The sequence below is a fragment of the Corticium candelabrum genome, chromosome 8 (genome assembly GCF_963422355.1).
Source record: "Corticium candelabrum chromosome 8, ooCorCand1.1, whole genome shotgun sequence".
NCBI lineage: Eukaryota > Metazoa > Porifera > Homoscleromorpha > Homosclerophorida > Plakinidae > Corticium > Corticium candelabrum.
In genome coordinates this window covers 1,519,968-1,533,290 of record NC_085092.1, presented here as the reverse complement: position 1 = coordinate 1,533,290, position 13,323 = coordinate 1,519,968, and the positions used below count along the sequence as shown (strand labels likewise).

Sequence of the window (13,323 nt, the reverse complement as noted above, 5' to 3'; positions counted from 1 at the left end):
AGTAGATGAAGTAGGGTGAGCTTGTAGTAGGTATTTCCTGTCGGGAAGCGCTTCCTCATGTTGAATTTTATTAACTTTGCAATTGCTGATTGTCAAGTGGGGAGATTGCCCCCTCGGCCTCGCAGCTCTGCCGCCAATGAATACAGTGAATGGACTGGGGTTAAGTAAAGTTAGATTAGGTTGACAATTCAGTTTTTGACAACCCATTCCATTTGTGGCTGCCAAAAATAAACGTCCTGGTTCATTTTAGGCCTGTCCAAAATTTTCGATACAGGCATAAATTGACAAACTCATATCAGTTGTATGAGGCTGCCATAAGTGTGTATGTATACGTACACGTAGGGCAAGATCTTCTGGAGAATCACTGACATTATATTCGACAGGCTGACCAATAAATGTCCTTAGATAAAAGTCAAACGTGAGTATGCACAGTCTCAAAACAAGCATACCCAACAGCTACCTGAGCTTGACAGGAAAGCCTCCATACATTGGAATTATAGGAAGACGTGTTTTCTCATAAAGCCATCTAAAGACACCTACAATTTTCAATAAACAAATAGAAGAGATGGCTAATTAATCCTATAAAGTTAGATACATAGTCATTGGTGTACCCTTTCCAAGAGGAGTGAAAGTTCTAACAACTTCTTTAATGTTCTGAGTAAACATTGGTAACACAGGCTACACAACAAAACAAAGAAAAGACACATTAATTAAAACACTAAGAATCTCACACAAGCAAACAGCAATTCTACTAAACAGCAAAAAATAGTATCATAATCAGAGATAATAGTGATCGCATGTGCTGCAGTCCTATTGTCTGGTCGTTCCTTGGCCTGACTGTCCACAGAGGCACTAATTAATGTAACCTTAGTGCATTCGTGCCTTGAGTTAACAACTACAAACTGTGTGTGTGTGTGTGTGTGTGTGTGTGTGTGTGTGTGTGTGTGTGTGTGTGTGTGTGTGTGTGTGTGTGTGTGTGTGTGTGAGAATGCGTGCATGCTTGCGTGTGTGTATAGTAGTAGTAGTAGCAGCAGGAGTAGTAGTGGTAGTGGTAGTGGTAGTGGTAGTGGTAGTGGTAGTGGTAGTGGTAGTGGTAGTGGTAGTGGTAGTGGTAGTAGGACCCAAGAGAAATCCAAGCACTAGTAGCTTGTCGACTAATCCCATTGGACAAGTCTCCTGGTCTACGTCCAATTGGTATTGGAGAAACGTTCAGAAGGATCATTGCCAAATCGATAATGTCTATAGTGAAGGATGATGTCTGCTGTTGTTCAGGGCCTTTGCAAGTATGTGCTGGTCAAGAAGGAGGATGTGAAGGAGCTGTTCATGCAATGAGAGCAATATTTGAAGATGATGCTACAGACTGTGTTCTGTTGGTAGGCGCAAGTAATGCGTTCAATGCTTTGAGCCGTCGAGTTGCTTTGCACAATGCTCGCATACTATGCCCTATTATTGCAACAGCTTTAATTAACACCTACAGAGTTGACATATTGATGTATGTGATTGGAGGAGAGACTATACAGTCAACTGAAGGTACTACACAGGGTGACCCTCTGGCCATGTCGATGTATGCGATTGGCATTAGTCCTCTCATCACCAAAGTTATGGCTACGTGCAGGCAAGTTTGGTTTGCTGATGATGCTACTGGGGCAGGATCCATTAAGAATGTGAGAAAATGGTGGGATGCTATTACAGAGCATGGACCGGAATTTGGCTATTTTGCTAATGCTAACAAAACATGGCTGATCGTGAAAGAGAACAAGCAGGAGCAGGCAAGAGATATTTTTGGAGACACTTCTGTTCAGATAACAACATCAGGGAAGAGACACCTTGGTGCTGCTCTTGGTAGTTCATCCTTTGTTGAAGAATATGTCAGCAGAAAGGTAGATAAATGGGTCATGCAAGTAAAACGCTTGTCAGAGATTGCATTAACACAACCACATGTTGCTTATTCTGCATTTACTCATGGCTTGTCTTATCAATGGTCATACATATCAAGAACTGTCGAAAACATCTCTTCCATGATGCAGCCGCTTGAGGAAGCCATTCGTGATTATTTCATTCCTGCCATAACCGGCCAGCAACATTGTAGCCAAGACGTGAGAGATTTGTTGGCTCTACCTTGTCGACTTGGAGGTTTAAACTTGACTAATCCAACTCACACGTCCGATGTTGAGTTCAAGTCTTCCTGTCGTATATAGATGCTGGGCAATTAGCTTCTACTTCTACTAAAGCTTGTTTCTGAGAAGCCCGTTTTTCAAATTTTGTGGCAGATTTTTCTTTCTGGACAGCTTCGACAGCCACATTGTAGCACTGTTCTTGTTGTATTATGAGAGCTGCTAATGGTGCTGTGATACGACAGGAAGACTTGAACTCAACATCGGACGTGTGAGTTGGATTAGTCAAGTTTAAACCTCCAAGTCGACAAGGTAGAGCCAACAAATCTCTCACGTCTTGGCTACAATGTTGCTGGCCGGTTATGGCAGGAATGAAATAATCACGAATGGCTTCCTCAAGCGGCTGCATCATGGAAGAGATGTTTTCGACAGTTCTTGATATGTATGACCATTGATAAGACAAGCCATGAGTAAATGCAGAATAAGCAACATGTGGTTGTGTTAATGCAATCTCTGACAAGCGTTTTACTTGCATGACCCATTTATCTACCTTTCTGCTGACATATTCTTCAACAAAGGATGAACTACCAAGAGCAGCACCAAGGTGTCTCTTCCCTGATGTTGTTATCTGAACAGAAGTGTCTCCAAAAATATCTCTTGCCTGCTCCTGCTTGTTCTCTTTCACGATCAGCCATGTTTTGTTAGCATTAGCAAAATAGCCAAATTCCGGTCCATGCTCTGTAATAGCATCCCACCATTTTCTCACATTCTTAATGGATCCTGCCCCAGTAGCATCATCAGCAAACCAAACTTGCCTGCACGTAGCCATAACTTTGGTGATGAGAGGACTAATGCCAATCGCATACATCGACATGGCCAGAGGGTCACCCTGTGTAGTACCTTCAGTTGACTGTATAGTCTCTCCTCCAATCACATACATCAATATGTCAACTCTGTAGGTGTTAATTAAAGCTGTTGCAATAATAGGGCATAGTATGCGAGCATTGTGCAAAGCAACTCGACGGCTCAAAGCATTGAACGCATTACTTGCGCCTACCAACAGAACACAGTCTGTAGCATCATCTTCAAATATTGCTCTCATTGCATGAACAGCTCCTTCACATCCTCCTTCTTGACCAGCACATACTTGCAAAGGCCCTGAACAACAGCAGACATCATCCTTCACTATAGACATTATCGATTTGGCAATGATCCTTCTGAACGTTTCTCCAATACCAATTGGACGTAGACCAGGAGACTTGTCCAATGGGATTAGTCGACAAGCTACTAGTGCTTGGATTCCTCTTGGGTCAACAAATTCTGTACAAATGCGTCTTGTCAGAGCAGCCAATGCATTGCATAATTCAGTGGGCTGGTTGTGAAATGAGCAGCAAAACCTTCTCCATGCAACAGAGTCGACTCCGGAAGGCCCGCCAGCACCCTGAGTTCGCAAAGCTGCAGACTTGATGACAGAGTAGTAGTAGTAGTAGTAGTAGTAGTAGTAGTAGTACGCTTTGGCCACAGTACCTCTGCTGAAAAAAGTACAAACAGAAGGCAGCACCCAAGTCTGGTATGCCGATGATGCTGCAGCCGGAGGAAAGATACAAGCAGTCAAACAATGGTGGGAGAAACTCTCCATACATGGAGAAAAATTTGGATACTTTCCAAATGCCAAAAAATCCTGGTTGATCGTCAAACCGAATTGCCTTGAAGAAGCCAAACGTGTGTTCTCAAAAACGGCTGTGAACATCACCTCTGAAGGTCGAAAGTATTTAGGAGCTGCACTGGGAACTGAAAACTTCTGTAACGGCTATCTCAGTGATGCAATCTTAGACTGGACACGTCAGATTGACAAATTGGCTTCCATTGCCCAAAGTCAGCCACAAGCAGCTCATTCCGCATTAAGTCACGGTCTTCTGGGCAGGTGGATTTTTACTGCGAGAACAAATCAGAATTTCAAAACTTTTGCTGGGCTTTTAGAATCATCAATACAATCTCAACTGATTCCTGCTATAACTGGTCGTTCGGCCCCTGGAGAACTGGAAAGAAAACTCTTCTCCTTACCAGCCAGACTTGGTGGTCTGGGAATCACAGATCCAACTTCATTGTCTTCTGAATACTTAAACTCTCGAAAGATGACTGCACCGCTTGTTGACTTCATTTTGAATCAGGAGATCACTCTAGGAGATGCCCCAGATCAACAGGATTCTCTCAAAAAGCAAATTCGCAAGCACAAAGGGCTAGAAATCAAAACTCTTGCTGATAATGTTCGAGATAACCTCTCACACCAACATAAAAGAATGTTCGAGTTAGCAAATGAAAAGGGGGCATCAAACTGGCTCACAGTGCTGCCATTGGAGGATCACGGCTTCTCATTACATAAGTCTGCATTCAGAGATGCTCTATGCCTCAGATATGGATGGGTCCCCCCTCATATGAGTGAATCTTGCCCTTGCGGTGGAAAAATGTCAGTGGAGCATGCTATGTCCTGCCCCACGGGAGGCTTTCCAACTATACGCCATAATGAAATCCGAGATATGTTTTCTCATCTGTTGTCTGATGTCTGTCATGATGTGGAAACGGAGCCCACGTTGCAATCACTAAGTGGAGAGACGTTCTCTTTACGTTCAAGCAGTCGAGATGATGATGCAAGATTAGACATTTCGGCAAGAGGTTTTTGGGGAGGAAGATTTGAGAAGACATATTTTGATGTCCGGGTGTTTAACCCCAATGCCACCTCGTACACATGTTTTGAAGTTGCATCATGCTATAGAAGACAGGAACAAGAGAAGAAAAGGAAATATGAAGAAAGACTGAGAAAAGTAGAAAATGCTTCCTTTACACCTATTATCCTTTCTTGCACTGGTGGCATGAGCAAGCTTACAACGTCATTTACCAAAAAGCTGGCCTCAATGATATCTGAGAAAAAGGACACTCCATACGGTAGCGTGATCAACTGGCTAAGATGTCGACTCGGGTTCGCACTCCTAAGAGCTTCCATAATGTGCATCAGGGGCAGCAGGTGCAAACGCTACGTCAGGCCGGAAAACAATATTCTCCTGGCTACGTCTGAGGGGCACCTGGCCTCCTCAGCTTAGTGACTTTACTGTACATGACATAGTAGTAGTAAAAGTTGTACTATTGTATATGACAGTAATTGTTTAGTAGTAGTAATAGTTTATTGCCATTCGCTGTAGGTTGCCGTTTGTGTATACGTAGTCTGCTATTGTTTCAAATACACCATATCTTCTCAGTAGTAGTAGTAGTAGTAGTAGTAGTAGTATATTAAAAAAAAGCCAAAACACCAAATATTAGCAGCTGACAGATAACACCCACGCAGCAAAACAAACAACTAAAGATGGTTACCACTAAGAGACAGTTACTACCTTACGTTATTATGCCTAAACTATCAAGATAAGCTATAGTCAACATCTACTCATCTAGATGGGCCTCACTTTCAATGAGTCCCAACAAGTCCACTTTGATAGGTCTATAGAAACTGGATCGTGTTCCACGAATGCATAAGATGCTTGATCGTAGAAGAGCAAAAGAAAGCCTGCATCTTATCAACTGCATAACTTTGCTGTAGTGTTCACCCGATTTTGCTGCATGGAGACTTGCAAGGCGCTTATAGAACGTAGTAGCCTCTCGACCTGTGCTTCCTGTCGAACTGAAGACAAGTGGAGTAAAAGATCCGTGTTCAATTTCTCGTATTCGCTCACCATACTGACGTTTCTTCTCATTCTCATGCACTCTAAAAGCAGATTCTAAGTTGGGGTGTTTCAAGCTGGATGGAGCGTTTGGGTAGAATACCCTTACATCGAAGAATGCTCTTTCTCCAGCCCTCCACACGCCACGAGCAGAGATATCCGCTCTAGCCTCCGGCATTACGTTGGCAGTAGAATAACTAAAACTTTCACCTGATAGCGGTTGCAAGGTAGGCTCAGTAACAACATCATGACAGACTTCTCGTAGTAAATCAGCTGTTATGTCTCTGACTTCATTATGTCTTAGGGTCGGGAATCCCCCTTTCTTACATACCATGGAGTGATCGATGTTAAATGATTCACCACATTCACATTGATAAGGAATATGAGATAGTTTCCAACCATACCTTAAGCATAGTGCATCCCTGAAGTCACCCTTAGACAGGTGAAAGCCGTGTTCTTCAATTGGATGTACTGTAAGCCAACTTGATGCACCCTTCTCTGAGGCTAATTCAAACGATCTAGCCAAAGAAGAGGATGCATTGTCTTTGAGCGAATCCAAAAGCTGGCGATTGAAGTTTCGCCTCTGCGATTTCATCTCGCTTTTCCTTGTTATCATGTCAGCAGACGATATAGTGTATAGCTGTTCTTGAGCAACAATCGAGTGCACAAGGGGTGCAGTGATATGTTGCGAAGCACGAAAAGAAATATCAGACATTTTGGTCGGGTTAGAAATGTTTAGACCCCCAAGATTGCAAGGAAGAGAAAGAGCTTCTCTCATTTCCATCCCAAACACAGACTGTCCAGTCAGAGCAGGCAAAAATCGATGACAAATGGCATCTTCCAAAGGTTTCACAACAGACGCAATATCAGGGACAGTGCGGAAAAGGTATGACCATTTATGAACTAGGCCCTGGACAAAGGCTGAGTAGGCGACATGAGGATTTGTACAAGCAATGGCTGAAAGAGACTCAATTTGTTGAACCCAATCCTGGACTTTGCAACCAACATATTCGTTGACAAAAGATGTGTCACCTAGTGCCGCACCCAGGTGCCGTTTTCCTGAATTTGTTATGTTTACACTGGTATCACAGAACACCTTCCTTCCTTCTTCCATCAAATTCTCTTTTACAATTAACCAGGTCTTCGTGGCATTTGGATGGTAACCAAAGGTTGGACCGTGTTCAACGATTGCACTCCACCATTGACGAACATTCTTTAACTTTCCTGAACCAGTTGCATCATCAGCGAACCACACCTGTTTGCATAAACCAGCAATTCGATTTATCAGAGGCAAGATACCCAATGCATACATTGACATGGCAAGGGGATCTCCTTGTGTTGTTCCTTCCAAAGATGCAATGATGTCACCACCAATTACAAACAAGGAGATTGAATCCCTGTACGTGTTGATGAGAGCAGTAGCAATTGTTGGGCATAGGATTCGAATGTTATGGAGAGCAGCCCGTCGATTCAGAGCATTGAACGCATTTGACGCATCAACTAACAGCACACAGTCGCTTTCCTCACTATCAAAAATTGTACGCATTGCATGAATAGCAGCTTCCGATCCACCTTCTTGGCCAGCACAAAGTTGCAAACATCCAGCAGCGTCACAAACATCACCTTTCACGACTTTCATTATTGACTTTGCAACAATTCTTCGAAATGTTTCCCCTATTCCTATTGGCCTTAGACCAGGACATTTATCGATAGGGATTAGGCGACAGGCAACGAAAGCTTGAATTGCACGAGGGTCCACAAGATCTGAACACAGACGTCTCGCAACAGCTGCAAGAGAAGTAGTAGTAGTAGTAGTAGTAGTAGTAGTAGTAGTAATAACATACAACACTATAAGTGACAGATATACGCACGCAGCAAAACAAACAATTAAAAGTCAGTTACTACTTTACGTCATTACACTGTATGCTTAACTATTATCACAAGCTATAGTCACCACCTACTCATCTAGGTGGGCCTCACTTTCAATGAGTCCCAGCAGGTCCACTTTGATAGGTCTATACGTAGAGGATCTTGTTCCACGGATACACAGTATACTCGAGCGAAGTAGGGCAAAACTCAATCTACAGCGAATTAATTGCATAATTCTACTGTACTGCTCTCCTGACTTGGCTGCATGCAGACTTGCCACTCGCTTATAGAAGGTTGTTGCCTCTGGGCCTGTGCTTCCGTATGACGTAAACACTAATGGAGTGAAAGACCCATGCTCAACTTCCCGAATTCTCTCACCGTAAGCGCGTTTCTTCTCATTCTCGTGACTCACATAGGCGGATTTGAGTGAAGAGTGTTTGCGGTTGGAAGCAGCGTTTGGGTAGAAAACCCTCACATCAAAAAATGCCCGTTCTCCATGCCTCCACACTCCTCTAGCAGAAATGTCGACCCTAGCGTTATCATCTGTGATGGCAGTGCGATGCGCAAACTGTTCTCCATCCAAGGGACGAAGTACAGGTTCGATTGTAACATCTGTAGAAACCTCCCTTAGAAGATCAGCTGTGATGTTCCGGATCTCGTTGTGCCTTAGCGTGGGAAAGCCGCCTTTCTGGCATATCATGACATGGTCGACGTTAAAACTGAGGCCGCATTCACATTTCGAGGGCAAATCTGATAAAGGCCAGCCATATCTTAAGCACAGAGCATCACGAAAATCGTTCTTGGCAAGATGGAAACCATGCTCTTCAATAGGCTGCACGGTAAGCCAGCTCGATACTCCCTTTTCGGATAGGACTTCCAAGCTCCCTTTTATTTGCGGTGATGCATTTGTTTGCAACTTCTCCAAGGTCTCATTGTGGAAAGCTTGTGTCTTGGCCTTGATCTCAGATTTTCTTCTTTTTGTTTCCAATGGAGACACTGTGATGGCGTTCTCTTGTTCGACAATAAGAGCAGCCAAAGGCGCAGTGATGTGCTCGGAAGCTGCAAATAGTGATTCAGCAGTCTTCGACGGATCAGAAATGTTCAACCCACCGAGATTGCAAGGTAATGACAAGAGGTCTCTCATGTCTGCACCGCACACTGGTTGACCAGTCAGTCTAGGCAAAAATCGTTGGTGGATGACTTCTTCTAACGGCTTGAGCATTTCAGATATAGATGGAACAGTTCTCAAGAGATAGGACCAGCGATGGGCCAAACCTTGAGTAAAAGCTGAGTATGCGACATGAGGATGAGTTACAGCAATGGTTGATAGTTTTTCCACTTGACGAACCCACTCATTGACTTTACTGTCAACGTATTCACGAACAAACGAAGGGTGCCCTAAAGCAGCACCTAGATGTCGTTTACCTGATGTTGTGATTTGTACTGCCGTATCAGCAAATGCAGAGCGGGCATCTTCCAATTTGTTCTGCTTTACTATCAACCAAGTTTTAACAGCGTTTGCGTGATAGTAGTAGTAGTAGTAGTAGTAGTAGTAGTATATTAAAAAAAAGCCAAAACACCAAATATTAGCAGCTGACAGATAACACCCACGCAGCAGTAGTAGTAGTAGTAGTAGTAGTAGTAGTAGTAGTAGTAGTAGTAGTAGTAGTTTATTACTCAGCAAAAGCATCCACCGGTCATGCCCATACTACAAAAGCCACTACAACGGCACTCAACACAACACTATGTCAATCCATTCAATTAAACAAACCCACTTAAGTCAACGTCACAATCTACTTAGTGAGGCAAGCCTCACTGTTGATTAAATCCATGTCATGACATTTTAGAGGCCTGTGCTTGGCTGATCTACTTCTGCGAATGCACAAAACAGAAGATCTTATTAGAGAAAAGCTGATCCGACATCTCAGAAGTTCCATCACTGAACTATATTTCTTTTCAGTTTTGTTGGCAATTAAACTGGCAAGATGTTTGTAGAAGGTGGAAGTTTCAGAGCCCATGCCACCGGTAGAGGAAAAAACCAACGGAGTGAAGCTGGCATGTTCCACTTCCAGTACTAGTTGGCCGCTGTATGAACTGTCGCTGTGCCAAGTTGGGCCAATTCTGTAGAAATTGCAATCCACTCAACCACAACCGCTGCCAAAACTGGGAAGCAAGAGGGAAATATCAACTACAACGTCCTAAAACTGCTGGTACCACTTCTAGCAAGATATCCCCGACGAAGCCGTGCATGTCAAGTGATGATCATCAGGCGCCTACAATCATGGACTCGCCAGTGAATCAGCATTCAGGTCATGATAAGCCACTGTCTTACGCTTCGGTTGTTGCTCGGTCTAGTTCTCCAGGAGGTAAAGCACTCTCTTCATCCAGTCTAGAATCTAGTGTCCTTACTGCTGCAACAAGAATGCTTTATTCCGATGCCGTCCAGCTGCACCCACCTTGTTCTTCGTTGTCGCAAAGGCAACTGCCTTGTTCTAAGTTATCGCAAAAGCAGACACTTGAACAGTCCAGGGTCCATCCTAAATTGCAACAGCAGACAAGTTCACCAGTCGCTCACATTGTCGATATGATATCTAACACCCAGGAAGATGAAGACATTCATGACTTAAATCAAACAGCTTCTCCTTCCCTAGAGTTACATGAACGCCTTCCTTACAGAGTGATGGCATCACCAAATTTCAGTTGGGGTTCACTGAATGGTGTTGAAGTGATGAGTCAAATAGAACAGGCTTACCAAGAAGTTGTTCATTGGAGAAGGAATTTATTTCAAGTACCATACGGTTCTACTGGTAAAATGTTCGCCTCCGAACTTGCCAGATTGTTTCATGCGTATGCAAGTGCATCTGCTCTTGAGTGTGTCTCATTGACTGCTGCTATGGTGATGCCCCATCTTCTGCTACAGAAGCCACACAAGCGGTCCAGAGGTCCTGATCATGTCTCTTGTCTGACCCGTCGCTTAGAAGCCTGGAAGGCGGGTGATATCAAGGCTCTGTTGTATGAAGCCAAGACGATCCAACAACATCTAACTTATAGTAGGTCTTCTAACAAGGCAACCAAAATCGACGATCTTCCTCACGTTTTCGCTGGTCATTTGAAGAAAGGAAATGTGAATGCTGCTATGCGTTTACTGTCTGATGAAGGTGCTAATGGTCTTTTACACCTGGATGACTACCTGACAAATTCAAGTCAAAAAACCGTGAGAGATGTACTCAAAGAAAAACATCCAAATGCTTCTTCCCTCGATCCTGACTATGTTGTGAATTCTAAAGAGAACGCTTCTCCAGTCCATCCTGTTTTGTTTGATTCTCTTGATGGACAACTGATCAGGAATACAGCAATGCGATGTTCTGGTGCAGCTGGTCCTTCTGGCCTTGACTCGACTCAATGGAAACGCCTGTGTACGGGATTTCACACTTCCTCCAAAGATCTCTGTAATGCTCTAGCTGCTGTTGCTCGTCGAATTTCAACAGAGATAGTAGATCCTGACGGTATCTCAGCTCTAGTGGCTTGTCGTCTTGTACCTCTGAACAAAAATCCTGGGGTGAGACCAATTGGTGTGTGTGAGACAGTTAGAAGAATTATTGGAAAGGCGGTTCTTTCTGTGGTCAAGTCTGACGTGCTCTCGGCAACCGGAACCTTGCAGCTTTGTGCAGGACAGATTGCTGGGTGTGAGGCTGCAATACATGCCATGCAGTCATTGTTTGAAGATGACAATACGGAAGCCATACTACTTGTAGATGCAACAAATGCCTTTAATAGCTTGAACCGTCAATTGGCTCTAAAGAACATCTCAAGCACTTGTCCAGCAATTCATACCGTATTGCTCAACACATATCAACAGCCTTCACCCCTATTCGTTGGTGGGGAAGTCTTGTTGTCGCGTGAGGGAACCACACAGGGAGATCCTCTCGCGATGGCAATGTACGCCTTGGCCACAGTACCTCTGCTGAAAAAAGTACAAACAGAAGGCAGCACCCAAGTCTGGTATGCCGATGATGCTGCAGCCGGAGGAAAGATACAAGCAGTCAAACAATGGTGGGAGAAACTCTCCATACATGGAGAAAAATTTGGATACTTTCCAAATGCCAAGAAATCCTGGTTGATCGTCAAACCGAATTGCCTTGAAGAAGCCAAACGTGTGTTCTCAAAAACGGCTGTGAACATCACCTCTGAAGGTCGAAAGTATTTAGGAGCTGCACTGGGAACTGAAAACTTCTGTAACGGCTATCTCAGTGATGCAATCTTAGACTGGACACGTCAGATTGACAAATTGGCTTCCATTGCCCAAAGTCAGCCACAAGCAGCTCATTCCGCATTAAGTCACGGTCTTCTGGGCAGGTGGATTTTTACTGCGAGAACAAATCAGAATTTCAAAACTTTTGCTGGGCTTTTAGAATCATCAATACAATCTCAACTGATTCCTGCTATAACTGGTCGTTCGGCCCCTGGAGAACTGGAAAGAAAACTCTTCTCCTTACCAGCCAGACTTGGTGGTCTGGGAATCACAGATCCAACTTCATTGTCTTCTGAATACTTAAACTCTCGAAAGATGACTGCACCGCTTGTTGACTTCATTTTGAATCAGGAGATCACTCTAGGAGATGCCCCAGATCAACAGGATTCTCTCAAAAAGCAAATTCGCAAGCACAAAGGGCTAGAAATCAAAACTCTTGCTGATAATGTTCGAGATAACCTCTCACACCAACATAAAAGAATGTTCGAGTTAGCAAATGAAAAGGGGGCATCAAACTGGCTCACAGTGCTGCCATTGGAGGATCACGGCTTCTCATTACATAAGTCTGCATTCAGAGATGCTCTATGCCTCAGATATGGATGGGTCCCCCCTCATATGAGTGAATCTTGCCCTTGCGGTGGAAAAATGTCAGTGGAGCATGCTATGTCCTGCCCCACGGGAGGCTTTCCAACTATACGCCATAATGAAATCCGAGATATGTTTTCTCATCTGTTGTCTGATGTCTGTCATGATGTGGAAACGGAGCCCACGTTGCAATCACTAAGTGGAGAGACGTTCTCTTTACGTTCAAGCAGTCGAGATGATGATGCAAGATTAGACATTTCGGCAAGAGGTTTTTGGGGAGGAAGATTTGAGAAGACATATTTTGATGTCCGGGTGTTTAACCCCAATGCCACCTCGTACACATGTTTTGAAGTTGCATCATGCTATAGAAGACAGGAACAAGAGAAGAAAAGGAAATATGAAGAAAGACTGAGAAAAGTAGAAAATGCTTCCTTTACACCTATTATCCTTTCTTGCACTGGTGGCATGAGCAAGCTTACAACGTCATTTACCAAAAAGCTGGCCTCAATGATATCTGAGAAAAAGGACACTCCATACGGTAGCGTGATCAACTGGCTAAGATGTCGACTCGGGTTCGCACTCCTAAGAGCTTCCATAATGTGCATCAGGGGCAGCAGGTGCAAACGCTACGTCAGGCCGGAAAACAATATTCTCCTGGCTACGTCTGAGGGGCACCTGGCCTCCTCAGCTTAGTGACTTTACTGTACATGACATAGTAGTAGTAAAAGTTGTACTATTGTATATGACAGTAATTGTTTAGTAGTAGTAATAGTTTATTGCCATTCGCTGTAGG

The 13,323-nt window shown here is 43.8% G+C and overlaps 4 protein-coding genes across 4 annotated transcripts; 2 read left to right on the top strand and 2 right to left on the bottom strand.

Moving 5' to 3' along the window:
* Positions 1-336: 336 nt before the first annotated feature.
* Positions 337-7,550, bottom strand: LOC134183654 (uncharacterized; the record flags this gene model as incomplete). Its single annotated transcript, XM_062651240.1, has 4 exons — positions 337-400; positions 461-536; positions 612-678; positions 5,570-7,550. Coding segments are annotated over 2 exons (2,013 nt in total), but the record flags the coding sequence as incomplete, so codon positions are not given.
* Positions 3,803-5,409, top strand: LOC134183313 (uncharacterized). Its single transcript, XM_062650808.1, has one exon. The coding sequence runs from the start codon at positions 4,250-4,252 to the stop codon at positions 5,210-5,212; it is 963 nt and encodes a 320-aa protein (XP_062506792.1). The 5' UTR covers positions 3,803-4,249; the 3' UTR covers positions 5,213-5,409.
* A 122-nt stretch (positions 7,551-7,672) lies between the features above and the next one.
* On the bottom strand, positions 7,673-9,145 carry LOC134183468 (uncharacterized). The gene has a single exon (XM_062651016.1). The coding sequence runs from the start codon at positions 8,913-8,915 to the stop codon at positions 7,782-7,784; it is 1,134 nt and encodes a 377-aa protein (XP_062507000.1). The 5' UTR covers positions 8,916-9,145; the 3' UTR covers positions 7,673-7,781.
* A 635-nt stretch (positions 9,146-9,780) lies between these two features.
* LOC134183691 (uncharacterized) lies at positions 9,781-13,323 on the top strand. Its single transcript, XM_062651280.1, has one exon. The coding sequence runs from the start codon at positions 9,783-9,785 to the stop codon at positions 13,221-13,223; it is 3,441 nt and encodes a 1,146-aa protein (XP_062507264.1). The 5' UTR covers positions 9,781-9,782; the 3' UTR covers positions 13,224-13,323.

Excerpts from the sequence above, each read along its gene's own strand:
- LOC134183313 (XM_062650808.1), top strand. The coding sequence starts at position 4,250 with ATGACTGCACCGCTTGTTGACTTCATTTTGAATCAGGAGATCACTCTA.
- LOC134183468 (XM_062651016.1), bottom strand. The coding sequence starts at position 8,915 with ATGCTCAAGCCGTTAGAAGAAGTCATCCACCAACGATTTTTGCCTAGA.
- LOC134183691 (XM_062651280.1), top strand. The coding sequence starts at position 9,783 with ATGAACTGTCGCTGTGCCAAGTTGGGCCAATTCTGTAGAAATTGCAAT.